Source organism: Ascaphus truei, chromosome 11, assembly GCF_040206685.1.
Source record: "Ascaphus truei isolate aAscTru1 chromosome 11, aAscTru1.hap1, whole genome shotgun sequence".
In the NCBI taxonomy this organism is placed as follows: domain Eukaryota; kingdom Metazoa; phylum Chordata; class Amphibia; order Anura; family Ascaphidae; genus Ascaphus; species Ascaphus truei.
The window spans coordinates 28,598,951-28,611,543 of record NC_134493.1 but is presented as its reverse complement, the minus strand read 5'-3'; the positions used below and the strand labels follow the sequence as shown (position 1 = coordinate 28,611,543).

At 43.9% G+C, this 12,593-nt stretch overlaps 2 protein-coding genes across 5 annotated transcripts in view; one reads left to right on the top strand and one right to left on the bottom strand.

The window, feature by feature from the left end:
* The window catches only part of EIF2AK1 (eukaryotic translation initiation factor 2 alpha kinase 1), a 36,223-nt gene extending 25,448 nt beyond the window's left edge, over window positions 1–10,775 (top strand). The window contains exons 13-16 of one of the 3 annotated variants that reach the window (XM_075565444.1): window positions 2,901–2,980; window positions 3,547–3,780; window positions 4,050–4,185; window positions 9,024–10,775. In XM_075565444.1, the coding sequence (XP_075421559.1) occupies window positions 2,901–2,980; window positions 3,547–3,780; window positions 4,050–4,175 (440 nt within the window). In that variant the 3' untranslated portion in view covers window positions 4,176–4,185; window positions 9,024–10,775. Of the gene's footprint in view, window positions 1–612; window positions 744–2,900; window positions 2,981–3,546; window positions 3,781–4,049; window positions 5,736–9,023 lie in introns of those variants that run through there. The other 2 variants (XM_075565443.1, XM_075565445.1) reach the window with 2 other exon arrangements.
* Window positions 5,272–12,348, bottom strand: AIMP2 (aminoacyl tRNA synthetase complex interacting multifunctional protein 2). 2 transcript variants are annotated; one of them, XM_075565448.1, is made up of 4 exons: window positions 12,202–12,348; window positions 9,116–9,319; window positions 6,706–6,937; window positions 5,272–5,896 (listed from the first exon to the last, which is right to left on the bottom strand). In XM_075565448.1, the coding sequence occupies exons 1-4, from the start codon at window positions 12,247–12,249 to the stop codon at window positions 5,475–5,477; spliced, it is 906 nt and encodes a 301-aa protein (XP_075421563.1). In that variant the 5' UTR covers window positions 12,250–12,348; the 3' UTR covers window positions 5,272–5,474. The 2 variants fall into 2 exon arrangements, with proteins under 2 accessions (XP_075421563.1, XP_075421561.1); XM_075565446.1 differs by having other exon boundaries at window positions 12,139–12,343.
* Window positions 12,349–12,593: the final 245 nt, after the last annotated feature.

Here is a 12,593-nt window from a genome sequence, read left to right as displayed (position 1 = left end):
CCCTCACTGACTGTCCCAGGCTGAGCCTCTGACGCCGGAGTGTGCCAGGTCTCTCTCTCATACCGGTGCACGCCGGAAGCTGAGCCCAGCTTGCTGCCGACTTCAGAGAGGCCCGGCGCGCACCAGCGGCTCGGCGTGGGACAGTCGGTGAGGGAGGCCCGCAGCTGGAGAGAGCCCGGCGGCAACGAGAGGAGTGGCAGACGGACAAAGCTGTTGGGCTTGACCTGAGGTCCGGCCCAACTGCTTTTCCAGCCGCCGGGCCCCCCTGCAGCTACCGGGCCCAGGACACTTGTCCCGGCTCTCCCCCTCCCCCCCCAGTCGGCGGCCTTGGTTCTTATAGTTTTAACATATTTTGCTATATGACTGCCTATGGATTAAATGCACCTCCGTGTATTGTATCCTTGTGTATCGTGTGCCTCCAGTGTTATCCGTCAATGGGAGTTTCGGTTATCAATAAGAGAGAGATATACGAACATAGGGTAGTATGTCCAAAATTGTATTGTACAAACAGTAATAAGAATAGGACAGTTCTTTTGAGAGCCTCTGCGAAACGCGTTGAACTGTGTTTCGGAGGACCAAAAGATCCAACTACTGGCAGCCGCGTAATTGCAGACACTCCATCCGCCCCAACCATTGACGTCACCGGAAGTGACGATTGCGGAAGCAACGGAGACGCACTGATGATCGGGAGAGAGCCTGGGATCACAGAGTCCTCTCAAATGAATGTTACACATATATAAAATGTGAGTGAATCCTATTTTTATTACTGTTTGTAACCTTGATAAAAGCGCACGGCCTGAAACGCGTAGGTGAGCGTTTTCTGGGTGATCCAGGGGTGATGTTTGATCCCTTCATTCATTAAAAGGATTTTTTTTGCTACCAATAGCCTCCTCCATCATTTGCAGGCATTGCACTGCCTTTGTTTACCCATTTTACTATCTATTCAAGCATTTTTCCAATGTGTCATTTGACCCATAAAAGTGTTAACACATGGAAATTGTCTTTATGTGCCACGCCGTTAATGCATATCAGGTCTGTTGAAACAAGTGATTTTCCTAGTAACCATGGACACGCGTCCCGTTTACCCTCCTAGTTGAGCACATAGGCAAAGCCCCTGACGAAGCTCCGTAGCTGCAGAGAAACGCACGTCGGATAAGTTAGTGTGAAGTCTTCAGAGGCCGTCACTGGTCAGGGATGAGGGTGGTGGCGGGCTGGAGAAAACACGAGCGCTGGGGGTCTACCAAGCTGGGAATTTGAGTTGGCGATATTGAGTAGATCGCAACACTTACCTCTAGAAACACTTCATTTCCCTAATTGTAACGGACTCCTATTGCAGTCTGATGCTTAGAGCAATGTCAGTGGGGGTACGATCTAAATGAAAACAAATCTCTACCACCATACTCGCCCACAGCAATCTACCATGACCTATCTTGCAGGCAAGTTGGTATATCTCCGCCTATTTAACATATTTAGGAGTATACTGAGCATAAATCCACACCGAGCGATACTGCTGCTAGCTTGCAGTAACAGCGTTACCTGCTTTAGCTCCACCTCTGCATACCAGCTGCTAAGTTCTCATCATACCTCAAAGGTCATTGACCTTATTCACTACCAATTGCCCGCCCTCCCACCCCTTGCACCAATCCTAATTATTCCAGTACAAGTTATACTAATTGACTATTGGTTTTAATTGTCATTGTGTTCAGTCACTTTATTTTAAGTTGTGTATTAAAAGTTAGGTTTTTATCATTTACATTTCACCTTTGCACATTAACTTGATACCAACATTTACCCACTTGAGTGCACCTTCATAAATATTGTCTTTGCGTCTCTTTGCCTTATTCAATTAAGATCATATGTGGTTTAATTCAAACATAACACCTGCTCCTATTTACTGTTATAGTTTTTCCAGTAATTAAAAGGATGTGTTTTATTGATTGTGTAAATAAATGTTACGTTTTGTGTGTGTGGTGTGCATTTAAAGAGAATTCTTTAAGAGCATACAGTATTCAACTATACTTTCTATCATCTCTGTAAGTCACTACAATTTACAGTATTGCATCCACTGCACTATCACTATTTTCAGTATTGGTGCTACTATTAAGGGTTAATAACGTACAGCAGAAAAACGAGAAAATAATATCCTTCAGATTCAGTGCACCGGAGTGTGAGATCCTGATAATGTGTAGAATGTCTTTGATGGACCAGGGGACAGGTGTATGTGTATATATGAAACACACAGCTGAGTACTCTTAATAGTCAAGCTCATTAATGGGTTACCTGCTGCCTATACAGGGAACACTGCCCGAGTCAGCGAGGCGTGGTGTAAACCCCAGTGACTCAACAGGTCCCTATATAAAAGGCAGCAACCCTAGAGCATAATGTATTCATCCAGAATATCTATAAACTAAATAGTACTCGCGTTGGTAGCTGGTGTGCGCCGTCCCGAATGGCGTGCGTCCCGCCGGGGCATGAGCAGAGACGGTAATCCACGTGGAAAAAGCAACGTCCATAAAAAGCAATCTGGGGCCAAGTGAAGTAGCTAGAAATGAATCTTTATTGTGGGTGGACATGGTGGCGCAGGGATGAACCTCTGACGCGTGAAACGCGCCACCATGTTGTCCACCCACAATATTCATTTTTAGCTACTTTACTTAGCCCCAGATTGTTTTTTTTTTATGGACGTTGCTGGGCTCCGCTTTTTCCACGTGGATTACCGTCTCTAAATAACGTACAGGACTTCTAGTTTGTAGACTCCTCTTGATGCTTTTTAAACTTATTTTATAAAGTAATTCATTTCCTTCAGTCAACCCAGCGCACACATCGGAGTGGGTACTTATTTGCCTGTATGCTGCAATAGAAGGAAACTGGATTTCTAAAGTCATTCGTTTCTTGTGTAGACGCAGCGCACACATCGGGAGTGGGTACCTGCCTGTATGCTGCACCCGAACAGTTACAAGGATCTCACTATGACTTCAAGGTACAGACGTGAACTTGAAATCTCTAATACAAATACAAAAGGGGTTGTATCTTGTTAAAGATGTCTGCGTGCTGAGATCCTGCAGTGGAGTTGATTATGGAAAACGTATCGGTGAAGGACGCCCTTTTTGCTTATTTTTGTATACGTACCAAGTTTTACAGCCGACCACAGGCTTTCTGAAGTTGTAGTTTTCTAGAGTGCAGAGAAACACAAACTGCAGCGTTTAACAGACCTAAAACTTGGTATATCAAAGTTTTTCTCCCTGCTGCAGGGACTTTTTTTTGACGGATTTTGGGAGGTAATTTAACCCGTACACACCCAGCAGGGTTTGCTTTGAAGGAAAATGCAGTGTAATTGGTTACAGTTTTAGAAGTGGGCTGTGCAATTAGCCGCAGTGGTATCCCAAAATAATGCAAATGTATCAGAACACAAGGAGGGTTAATGTTAGAACATCTGATGAGATCACATGCAAAGGGCCAATGATACAAGCTACATTTTGTGTGTGTGTAATAGCGTGCACACGCAAGCAGAGGCAGCTACACTGTGTAACTAACTTTCTCTTGCAGTCCGATATGTACAGCGTCGGCATTATTTTATTGGAGCTCTTCCAACCTTTTGGGACAGAGATGGAAAGGACCAAGGTTCTCGAGGGTTTGAGACGTGGGCATATCCCCCATTCGTTTAAAAGACAATGGCTTGCACAAAGCAAATACATCAAACTATTAACCAGCACAGACTGCTCGAAAAGACCCTCTGCTTCTCAAGTGTTGGAAAGTGACCTTTTTCAGCACATGGAAAATGTAAGTGCTTCACTAATGTCACTTTATACAGTTGCTCTATTGAATAATCAGATTGTTCAGCACAGAATGTTTAAAAGGAACAGCCCCCTTTAAAAAAAATGTACATGAGGGTGGAGAGGTTGTCTTTGTAGTTGAAATACGCTATTTTCAGCTCTGGGGATCCCAAGTTACATATAGGTTTAAATCCCCCGTGTCATATGGGCCAATAGGAACCTGCAAGTATCTGGATGTGAGATTTTTTTTTAGCTTTAATATGTGTTTACTTACAGGCTAATCAAAGGCTTCAGAAGAAAGTGCTACACCTGGAAGAAGAAAATGAGAAACTGAAAAAGATGGTCCAAGTACTACTAGCACAGGCGCCTGGGAATGGGGAGAGGCCGTGCTCCCCCGTATAAAGCTGTGTGGGTGGGTTTCCATGGAATGTTTTGTACATTATACAAACTTTTAAATTATGAAGACGTTAATAAATCTAATATGTTATATGCCAGTTTTCTACTCCACCACAATTAAAACTGCAGTCCCCTTAAAAAAAAATGAACGTTTAGTTGAAGTGGAGGTGTGTCTCACAGCTAATGCATGGCTCAGGCCGCCAGGACCCCTTTTGTTATGATTGTAAATAAACTTTTTTGGTGTCTTCTGATAATGGCTACAACATCATCTGCCACGTGGCCATTTGTCAACCAGGGAAATTCTTTGTCCTGTGGACAAAACCAGCTCTACCTTGGAAACAAAGTACTTCGTTTAGGAAGTATACAACAACAAAAACAACTCAAAACGAGCAGCGTGGACGACTTGTTTAAGGTCGGCAGCAAGTTGCTGTAGGACATCGCAGAAATAAAACTGGGTCATCATGAGCTTCAAACGTCGTCGTAAACAGTTAGAAATTGAGAATTTGGCATTTGCTTTAATACTTATGCCAATAGGTGTAAATGTTATGCTCCTACGTAGATGTATATATGCAGAATGTGCATATGCTGTGTTCAAACATGTCTGTGCTTATATATGAAGTAGATTACAAAACTTTTCTGCACATATTAAATGATCTGCAGAGCGAGTCCTCATGGCTAAGGAATCCAGCCTTAAACCCAGTCATAACAAAACTTCCCATGAAATACAGCACTGTACTTCAGTATGTATTTACATTGTCTGGTTTTGTCACCGTTTCTTTCCAAATGTCTGGATCACTAACTGCATCCCCCCCATCCTGTGTTTGCATGGACAACTCGCTTCTGTCACTGGGCCAGATCAGCGTAAGGCCTAATGTGTGGCTACTGCTACATGCTTTATTAGACAAAGGAGCATTTGCAAATCTGGTCCTTTAAGGATGTGTTAGCTGTGGTTATGCTTCATGAAACCTGAACTGGAATAAAAGTGATTTTATTCATCTTGTTTGCCTGCGCCGTTACCTTACCAGAAAAACAGCCCTTTGAAGTTACACAGCTTTAGCGTTCAACATACTTTCTTTTTGTAGAATAACCCATCATGAGGACATGAGCTGAAAAAATACTTTATTTTCATTTCTGGCATTGCAACATGAGCCTATCTAAACAACTATCCTTTGTTTTACATAGCGTGAAACGGTCATACTAAGCATTAGCCGTAAGTTCTCAAAGGGCCTGTACTGAACCTGTAAAGGTCCTAGCAGCAGTGCACGACTGTTACACGTCCATAGGAATTCAGTGACCACAATCGACCTAAACAGCAGCAGACGGACTTCTCTCACGTGCAGTCGCCTTCATTAATTTCAGGGCTGCGTTGAAGGATGGGAGGTTCTCACAGGATTTCATCCACTTCTGCACATTGGCAGGGGTGGCAGCGGTGTTCCCCGACTGCTGAATCGCGCACCAATTCACAACATCTGCCACGGTCACTTCGTTCCCCACCAGCCAAGGCGCTTTACCCAGAGCCGAGTTCATGGCTCGCAGCACGGCCGCTTTCTCTTTATTGCTTCCCTCTCTAAGCTGAAAAATGGCAGTGTCTACCCAGCTGTCAATCAGCGTGGAGGTGACGGCATCAAATTTGCATCCAAACAGTGAGAACAGGAAGCGGGCGATGCTGCCTTCTCCTTCGATCGGACACATATTTTGAATGCTGAATTTCATCTGTGGTTTGGTTACTAAAAAAAAAGTAAAATATCAAATTGTATTCAATTTTTTTCAACTAAACACCAACATATTAGATAAAAAAAAAACATAAATGTGTTTCAAAATAATCCCCAAAGCTGTCGTCTTATTTATTAGTAAATAACGCGCATGGTGTTGCTGGCAGCAAGAGGAGGATTAAAGGTGCATGTTTCAATGTGCGCACAAAATTAAGCCACTTTTCCTCTCATCCGGATCACATCTTCTAAAGTCTCGCAGTACTTTTATTTTTTCCCAGAATTGTAGTTTTAAATATTTACCCTTACTGTGCATTTTCTGAACAAGCTATTGGATAAAGAAAGTAGAACGATAGAAATTAATAGTTTCATACCTAATCATCTATAAACGCAACTTGTACTAATTTACACAATCAGCAGCCTGTTTTTTTTTTTATGAATTTTGTTTTTCTACTTCCGTCAATAATTGGAGAGGCTGCAGCACAAAGTATCCTCATTTATACGACATGTTTAAAAAAAATATGATTAAATATATAACCCGCTACTAAATAATCCTTTACCCATGGAGTGTGTGTGACCTGCTTTTGGGTGTAATTCTACATAACCCAAAGTGATCGTTCTTGGCCGAAAATCCCTATTGACTTTAATGTGGATTTTCAGCGTGGCCAAACTCAGTCCTCAAGAGCTAGCACAGGCCAGGTATAGAGGAAATCCCAGCTTCAGCACGGGGCTCAGTCAGTTTGAGCCGCCTGTACGGAAGGCAGGATATCCGTAAAACCTTGTGGACTGTGTGTGACCAGCCCTGGTACCCAGAATAAAGCACTTACCATCCTTCCAGATGAGTGTAAATCCAAGCTGATACTCCTGACGAGAGTTCTTCTGCACCTGATCTCCGAAGCACTTCAGTAGAGCCTCCGGAACGCTTCTCACAGATGAGTGGGTATGAACCGTAGACAGCACCTCGTACCGCTCACTTAGCAGACTGTGCAATATTAACAGGGAGAGTGGAGGCAGCGACGGGTTTGCGTTGATCACGATATCTCTAAGAGCACCATAAGGCTACAAGGAAAAAGCAAACGTTTCATTGTTACTATTCATCCAATATCAGGTCCAAGATTGTCTAATAACTTCTCTACGTTATTCTATGAACTACCATCTAGAATAAGAGTATGTATTGTCTACATCTATATAATGAGTCTGTTTGTTGTACTTTTCGATCTAAATTTGCAAAGCTATTAAATGAATCTTAAAGCGGCAATCCCCTCCAGAGAGCCACAGCATTATCAGTTTTGACACAAAAAAACCCTATAAATCTGGCTGCTGAGAATAAATACAAAGTTGCAGCGTTGTCTTCCGATGTCATTGCAACTTTCTGTTGGCCATTGGAGTGAGCCCTGACCCCATGGACATTGCTTGTTCAGTGGTCACATTCTTGCTTGCTGAACAAGACTGGTCTTCGATCGGGAACCGGGAGTCCCTGAAGGTTGGGGGACCCGCCCCAGGTCAGGTAGGCTAATAAGAGTCTTCAAAAATTGTAAAACCTCGGTTTAAAGGGACAGAAAAAAAAAAAAAAGTGACTGCTGGGAGTTTCTTTTATTTTAAGATAACTAAACTGACGGACCATCCCAGGAGCAAAGTGTACTAATGGCAGTGGCATGGTTAAGGGGACAGTCCCTCCTAGGAGCAAAGTGTACTAATGGCAGTGACATGGTTAAGGGGACAGTCCCTCCTAGGAGCAAAGTGTACTAATGGCAGTGACATGGTTAAGGGGACAGTCCCTCCTAGGAGCAAAGTGTACTAATGGCAGTGGCATGATTAAGGGGACAGACCCTCCCAGGAGCAAAGTGTACTAATGGCAGTGGCATGATTAAGGGGTCAGTCCCTCCCAGGAGCAGAGTGTACTAATGGCAGTGACATGGTTAAGGGGACAGTCCCTCCTAGGAGCAAAGTGTACTAATGGCAGTGACATGGTTAAGGGGACAGTCCCTCCTAGGAGCAAAGTGTACTAATGGCAGTGGCATGGTTAAGGGGACAGTCCCTCCTAGGAGCAAAGTGTACTAATGGCAGTGGCATGATTAAGGGGTCAGTCCCTCCCAGGAGCAAAGTGTACTAATGGCAGTGGCATGATTAAGGGGTCAGTCCCTCCCAGGAGCAGAGTGTACTAATGGCAGTGACATGGTTAAGGGGACAGTCCCTCCTAGGAGCAAAGTGTACTAATGGCAGTGGCATGATTAAGGGGTCAGTCCCTCCCAGGAGCAGAGTGTACTAATGGCAGTGACATGGTTAAGTATTTAAACCTGGGTGACTGATGGATATTTTATTTTTTTAACACAAATTAAACCTCTAAGTATTTGTTAATCACTTGATTCTGTTTGTAGACACTGGGTTTTACTTCCTCTGGTTACTCCCTTTCAGGTAATATCCCTACATGTTTGCACAGGCTGTGCCCCCTCTCCTCCGCTGAATAGGGCACGGTGGGCTAAGGGGACAGAAAACATTCCCCATTCAGAGGCGCCTACGGACAATTTGTCATTCATTTCCAAAGAAACAAAGGCAGCCAGATGTTTGCTATTTAGCAAGGTTACATTTGTTTAAGGAAACCAATTAGATTGTTAAAGCAGTTATCACCCCCATGTCTTTATTTCTTTTAACACGACAGGACCAGGTGCCCCTTTGAGCTGAATTACGTGGTCCGGGGACCCCCCTGGGTCCTGGAACACTCACCTCTGAAGTTCTCTCTTCAGGGAAAAAATAAATGGCTACAAAATCTCAGGCCAACAGAACGCTGCCACACTATTGGTCGTAGCTTCCTACTGAATGGCCATTTAAATCCCCTTTTAAAAATGAAACAAGGGTGGGGAGCCGTGTTGGTCCTTTCTTACATGTAGTAACAAAGGAGGGAGAGGAAACAGGGGGCATCATACCACCTACTCCCTCTCCCTCCCTTGTTACTACTTTTAAAAATCATACAGCAATACTGGTAACTTCACTTGCAAATATCCTGGGAACGAAACAAAGAGCATGATTCAGTTCCGGAGGACATTCCACCCCCCCCTACCGATCTCCTCCAATGTTGTATTTAATTATTATTTTTTTAACGGGTTTGCTGCTTTAAAGTGCTTACAAAAGGTTGTTTTTCCCACAGCTCCGTGGAATTGCACTTTGAAGCTCATTTAAGGTAATGCGGCTATTGACTGGTATGGTTTCTGAAGGTCAGAGTACTGTGCCATGACTTGCCTTTCCCAGTATGGCGTCTAAATCTACCAAGTTGGAAGCTGGGGCTGCTCGCTCATCTGCCTGTATGATGTCGGTCACGTCCAGATCTGCGTCCGGTGTTTGAATCATCTTTGAGAGTCCGTCAACAGCCGCTTTCAGTTCATACAGTCGCTTTAAGATGTCTTCTTGTCGAGACTCCAGTACCTGAAGTGCTGGGTCAGCCTCCTGAACACACAAGTATATTGGGTTGTCACAGATAACATTGCATTATCATTCACCTATTATATGTTGTATTAGTCCCTCATCATCATCATCATCATAATGATAATAATACTACACACAGATAGGAAATAATGTAATGTACAGGAGAGCATTTCTATCATACTATTAATGTTAACTTTAACATCTACACGCAATGAGCGCTCACAAATACATGACACAATAAGGTCAAATGGAAAATTGTATTGCAGTATAAAAAACCTAACAAAGTAAGATAACATACAGTGACTATACCACGTAGAAAAAAGTAACCCCAATGTTACACATAGTAAAAGTAATTAAGGCCGACACTGCTGCGGAGACTCAATATTTCCTAGTATTTTGCTACAGTACTTCAAAAAAAATTCTAATTGATCCTATTGTTAAGTTTTTTCAGTGTGAAGAGAGAATTAGAGAGAATGCTAATTGGGTTTTATTTAGTCACAGTACATATATTATATGCCTTTCTCATGTCTGTTTGGCCAAGCAGAGACTGGGTGTGTGGTTCATCTCCTTTTTATTGTTGGTGTAACTGCCTGGTAGCTATGTATACCTGATCTATGAATGTTGTAAAATTCTTACAAATTTACTTTATACCCATATAAGTATTAAGGGAAGATTATAAAGTTTAAAGTGATCACAGGAAGATATTTTTACTAGAAGTGGTAACTAAAACTACAACCACAAATCCTTTTACGGTAGCACATTCGTCTCATGTAGTGATCTGCATATTTTAAATTAATAACAATGTATTGTTTACATTTAACCGGTGTGCTGGGAATATTGGTTATTTCATTAATGATATCCTTCTTACACACCTGGCATTTTGCACCGGTGAGTGGCCGCCCCCCACCCCCTCCCCAGCAGGTCTGGTATTAATCCCAGCTTCAGTAAACATAATTTGGACAGAATGCCCATGCAACTCATTCAGCCACTTGTGCTGAAGCAAGGATATCTCAATGACCTGTTGAGGTTCTTGAAGACTGGGGGTTGGGAACCGCTGCTCGAGGCTATACACCAGTGATTTTAATTCCTTGGTGTGCAACACACTCTTCCTATTATAATTTCTCGTGACTCATGCAGGTCACTGGAATCATTTTCTTGACAGCAGGCTCAGTTTAACACAGTTCAGCACTAGCCCCTTGGGCTAATCTACCGGTCGGAGCTGGATGGCTACATCTGAACCGACAGGTTTAGCAACAAAAAGGTGACAGCACTGCAAACTCAGCTGAATAACTACGCGTTTTATTCTACTCAGGAGAGCAGAGCACTTAAGTATTGAGATGCTGTGCCGTTCCTGGAGATCTGCAATGCAACATTTCCAGCATATAAGGACTGGGAGCAAATTCCACTGGCATTACAAGCCCCCCGCTGAATAGTACAAGCCTCCCTCTGGGTTAAGATTTTGTGTTGCGCTTAAAAAAACACAAAAAAACATTTGAATAAAAATTAATTTCGCCTTTCAATGTGTTTTTTAATAACTTTTTTCACTGCCCTTGTGGCCTTCCTGGTAAGACACAGGTCGGAACTAGCCGGCACGCTAATGGTGCTTGTGCCGTACCAGGTTCGCCATCATCTAAATGCTTGTTTTCTAGCTACAAAAACGATCGTATAGCGCGATCCCATAAATCCGGGGGCTCTTGGGTGCGGTGACCATCAGACAAACAATGGTCCAGTAACCCTGAATTGCTGACAACTAAAAGTAAAAAAAGGTCTGCACCAAACAGCATCAGCGACAGTTAAGACGGTGTCCATAGTGGCACGCTCTAGCTTCTGCTCTCCTCGGCACAGCGTCATGCTCGCCTGCAGCAGAATATATTTCCTGTCCTGCAGGGAGGCGCGGCTGTGATGTCACGGAGTTCGGCTAGTTCGCCCTCATTGGATGAACCGCTCACGTGACCCGGCCGTCGCGGGGGAAATACAAACCGGTTTGCAGCGTGAAGCGCCAGTCTCCCCGTAGCGCATATACGCACGCACTATGCACAACTACATTGTAGTCCTAGTGTTTGTTTCAGCGATAAAACGATCCTGGTCACAATAGTACAATGAACTTATAATCAAGCACACCAGAATAAATAGTGTCATGAACGTCAATTTAATACCTAAATGATCAAATCCCAGATATCCAACATTTCCATGCCAGCATGCACCCAGATGGGTACATGGGATTGGATCATTTAGTTATTAAATTGACATTTGCGATTTATTCTGGTGTGCTTGACTAATGGTTCATTATGCTTTAGGCGTCGTAATTAATTAACTCCGCTGCCAGAGGAGCTCTAGTCTACACCCCATTTCTCTGGGGATGAAGGAGTTAACTACAGAAGTCTGCATCTACACCGTCAAATGTGCAACCTATTATCCGGTAATCACTCTATGGACTTTCTGTGTATAGGGGATCCCTCTGCGTTCATTGTCATACTTTGCCGCCCCCCCCCCCCCCCCCCCATACCTCTCCATTGTACCACGCTGCTGAATATGTCAGCGCTTTCGGACGAAGTTTAAAAGGGGAACCAATGAAGGTTTTACAACATAATGATGGAAAAATAGGACTCTGCCGCTTTACGACAATAATATTATCTGTCTCACTCCCACATTGTACTGCGCTGTCACATCTGTCAGTGCCATACAAATAAACAGTGATATTAAATAATTACCCCCCCAGCCCTCGCACAATGATAACAAAAACTATAAGACGCCTACTCTGCCCCCCCCCCTCCCTCTAAGTGTTTATTAGAGGGGGAGCAGGCCTGAGATGGGAGCCTGACCCCCTCCCCTCCTAGTACCTGGTGGCCGGAGGGAGCCCCGTGTAGGCTGGGCAGTTTATACATGCAGCTGGGTAACTCCACCTGGATCATGTCCCCGCTGACGTACGGTTGTAACCTATACATGGTCATATTTGCTGCGAGCCGGGACCACCACCTGCGGGCACGCTGCTACTGCAACCGTCAGCGTGCCCAGTCCAGAGAGGTTACGTCACACCTCCCCCATGCGTTTCAAGCCTCGCTATGGTGTCGTCACCCCCCCATGCGTTTCAAGCCTCGCAATGGCGTCATACTTTCCCTGATGCGTTTCCAGCCTCGCTATGGGTAAAAGGCTAATGTTCCAAGGTATTGGGGGAAGGGGGCAGAAAAAATAGAAGCTGAAAATCAAGACATAAGTGAAGAAAAATGACCGCGCTCCACCGCGGTATTATTTTTTGTATTAAGTCTGGTATTTGCCCACTCCCGTTAGCCAATGC

Excerpts from the sequence above, each read along its gene's own strand:
- AIMP2 (XM_075565446.1), bottom strand. The coding sequence starts at position 12,249 with ATGACCATGTATAGGTTACAACCGTACGTCAGCGGGGACATGATCCAG. Across the intron at positions 6,938-9,115 it reads TAGACGCCATACTGGGAAAG|CCTTATGGTGCTCTTAGAGA; the intron begins GCAAGTCATGGC and ends TTTTCCTTGTAG. Across the intron at positions 5,897-6,705 it reads TACACTCATCTGGAAGGATG|TAACCAAACCACAGATGAAA; the intron begins GTAAGTGCTTTA and ends CTTTTTTTTTAG.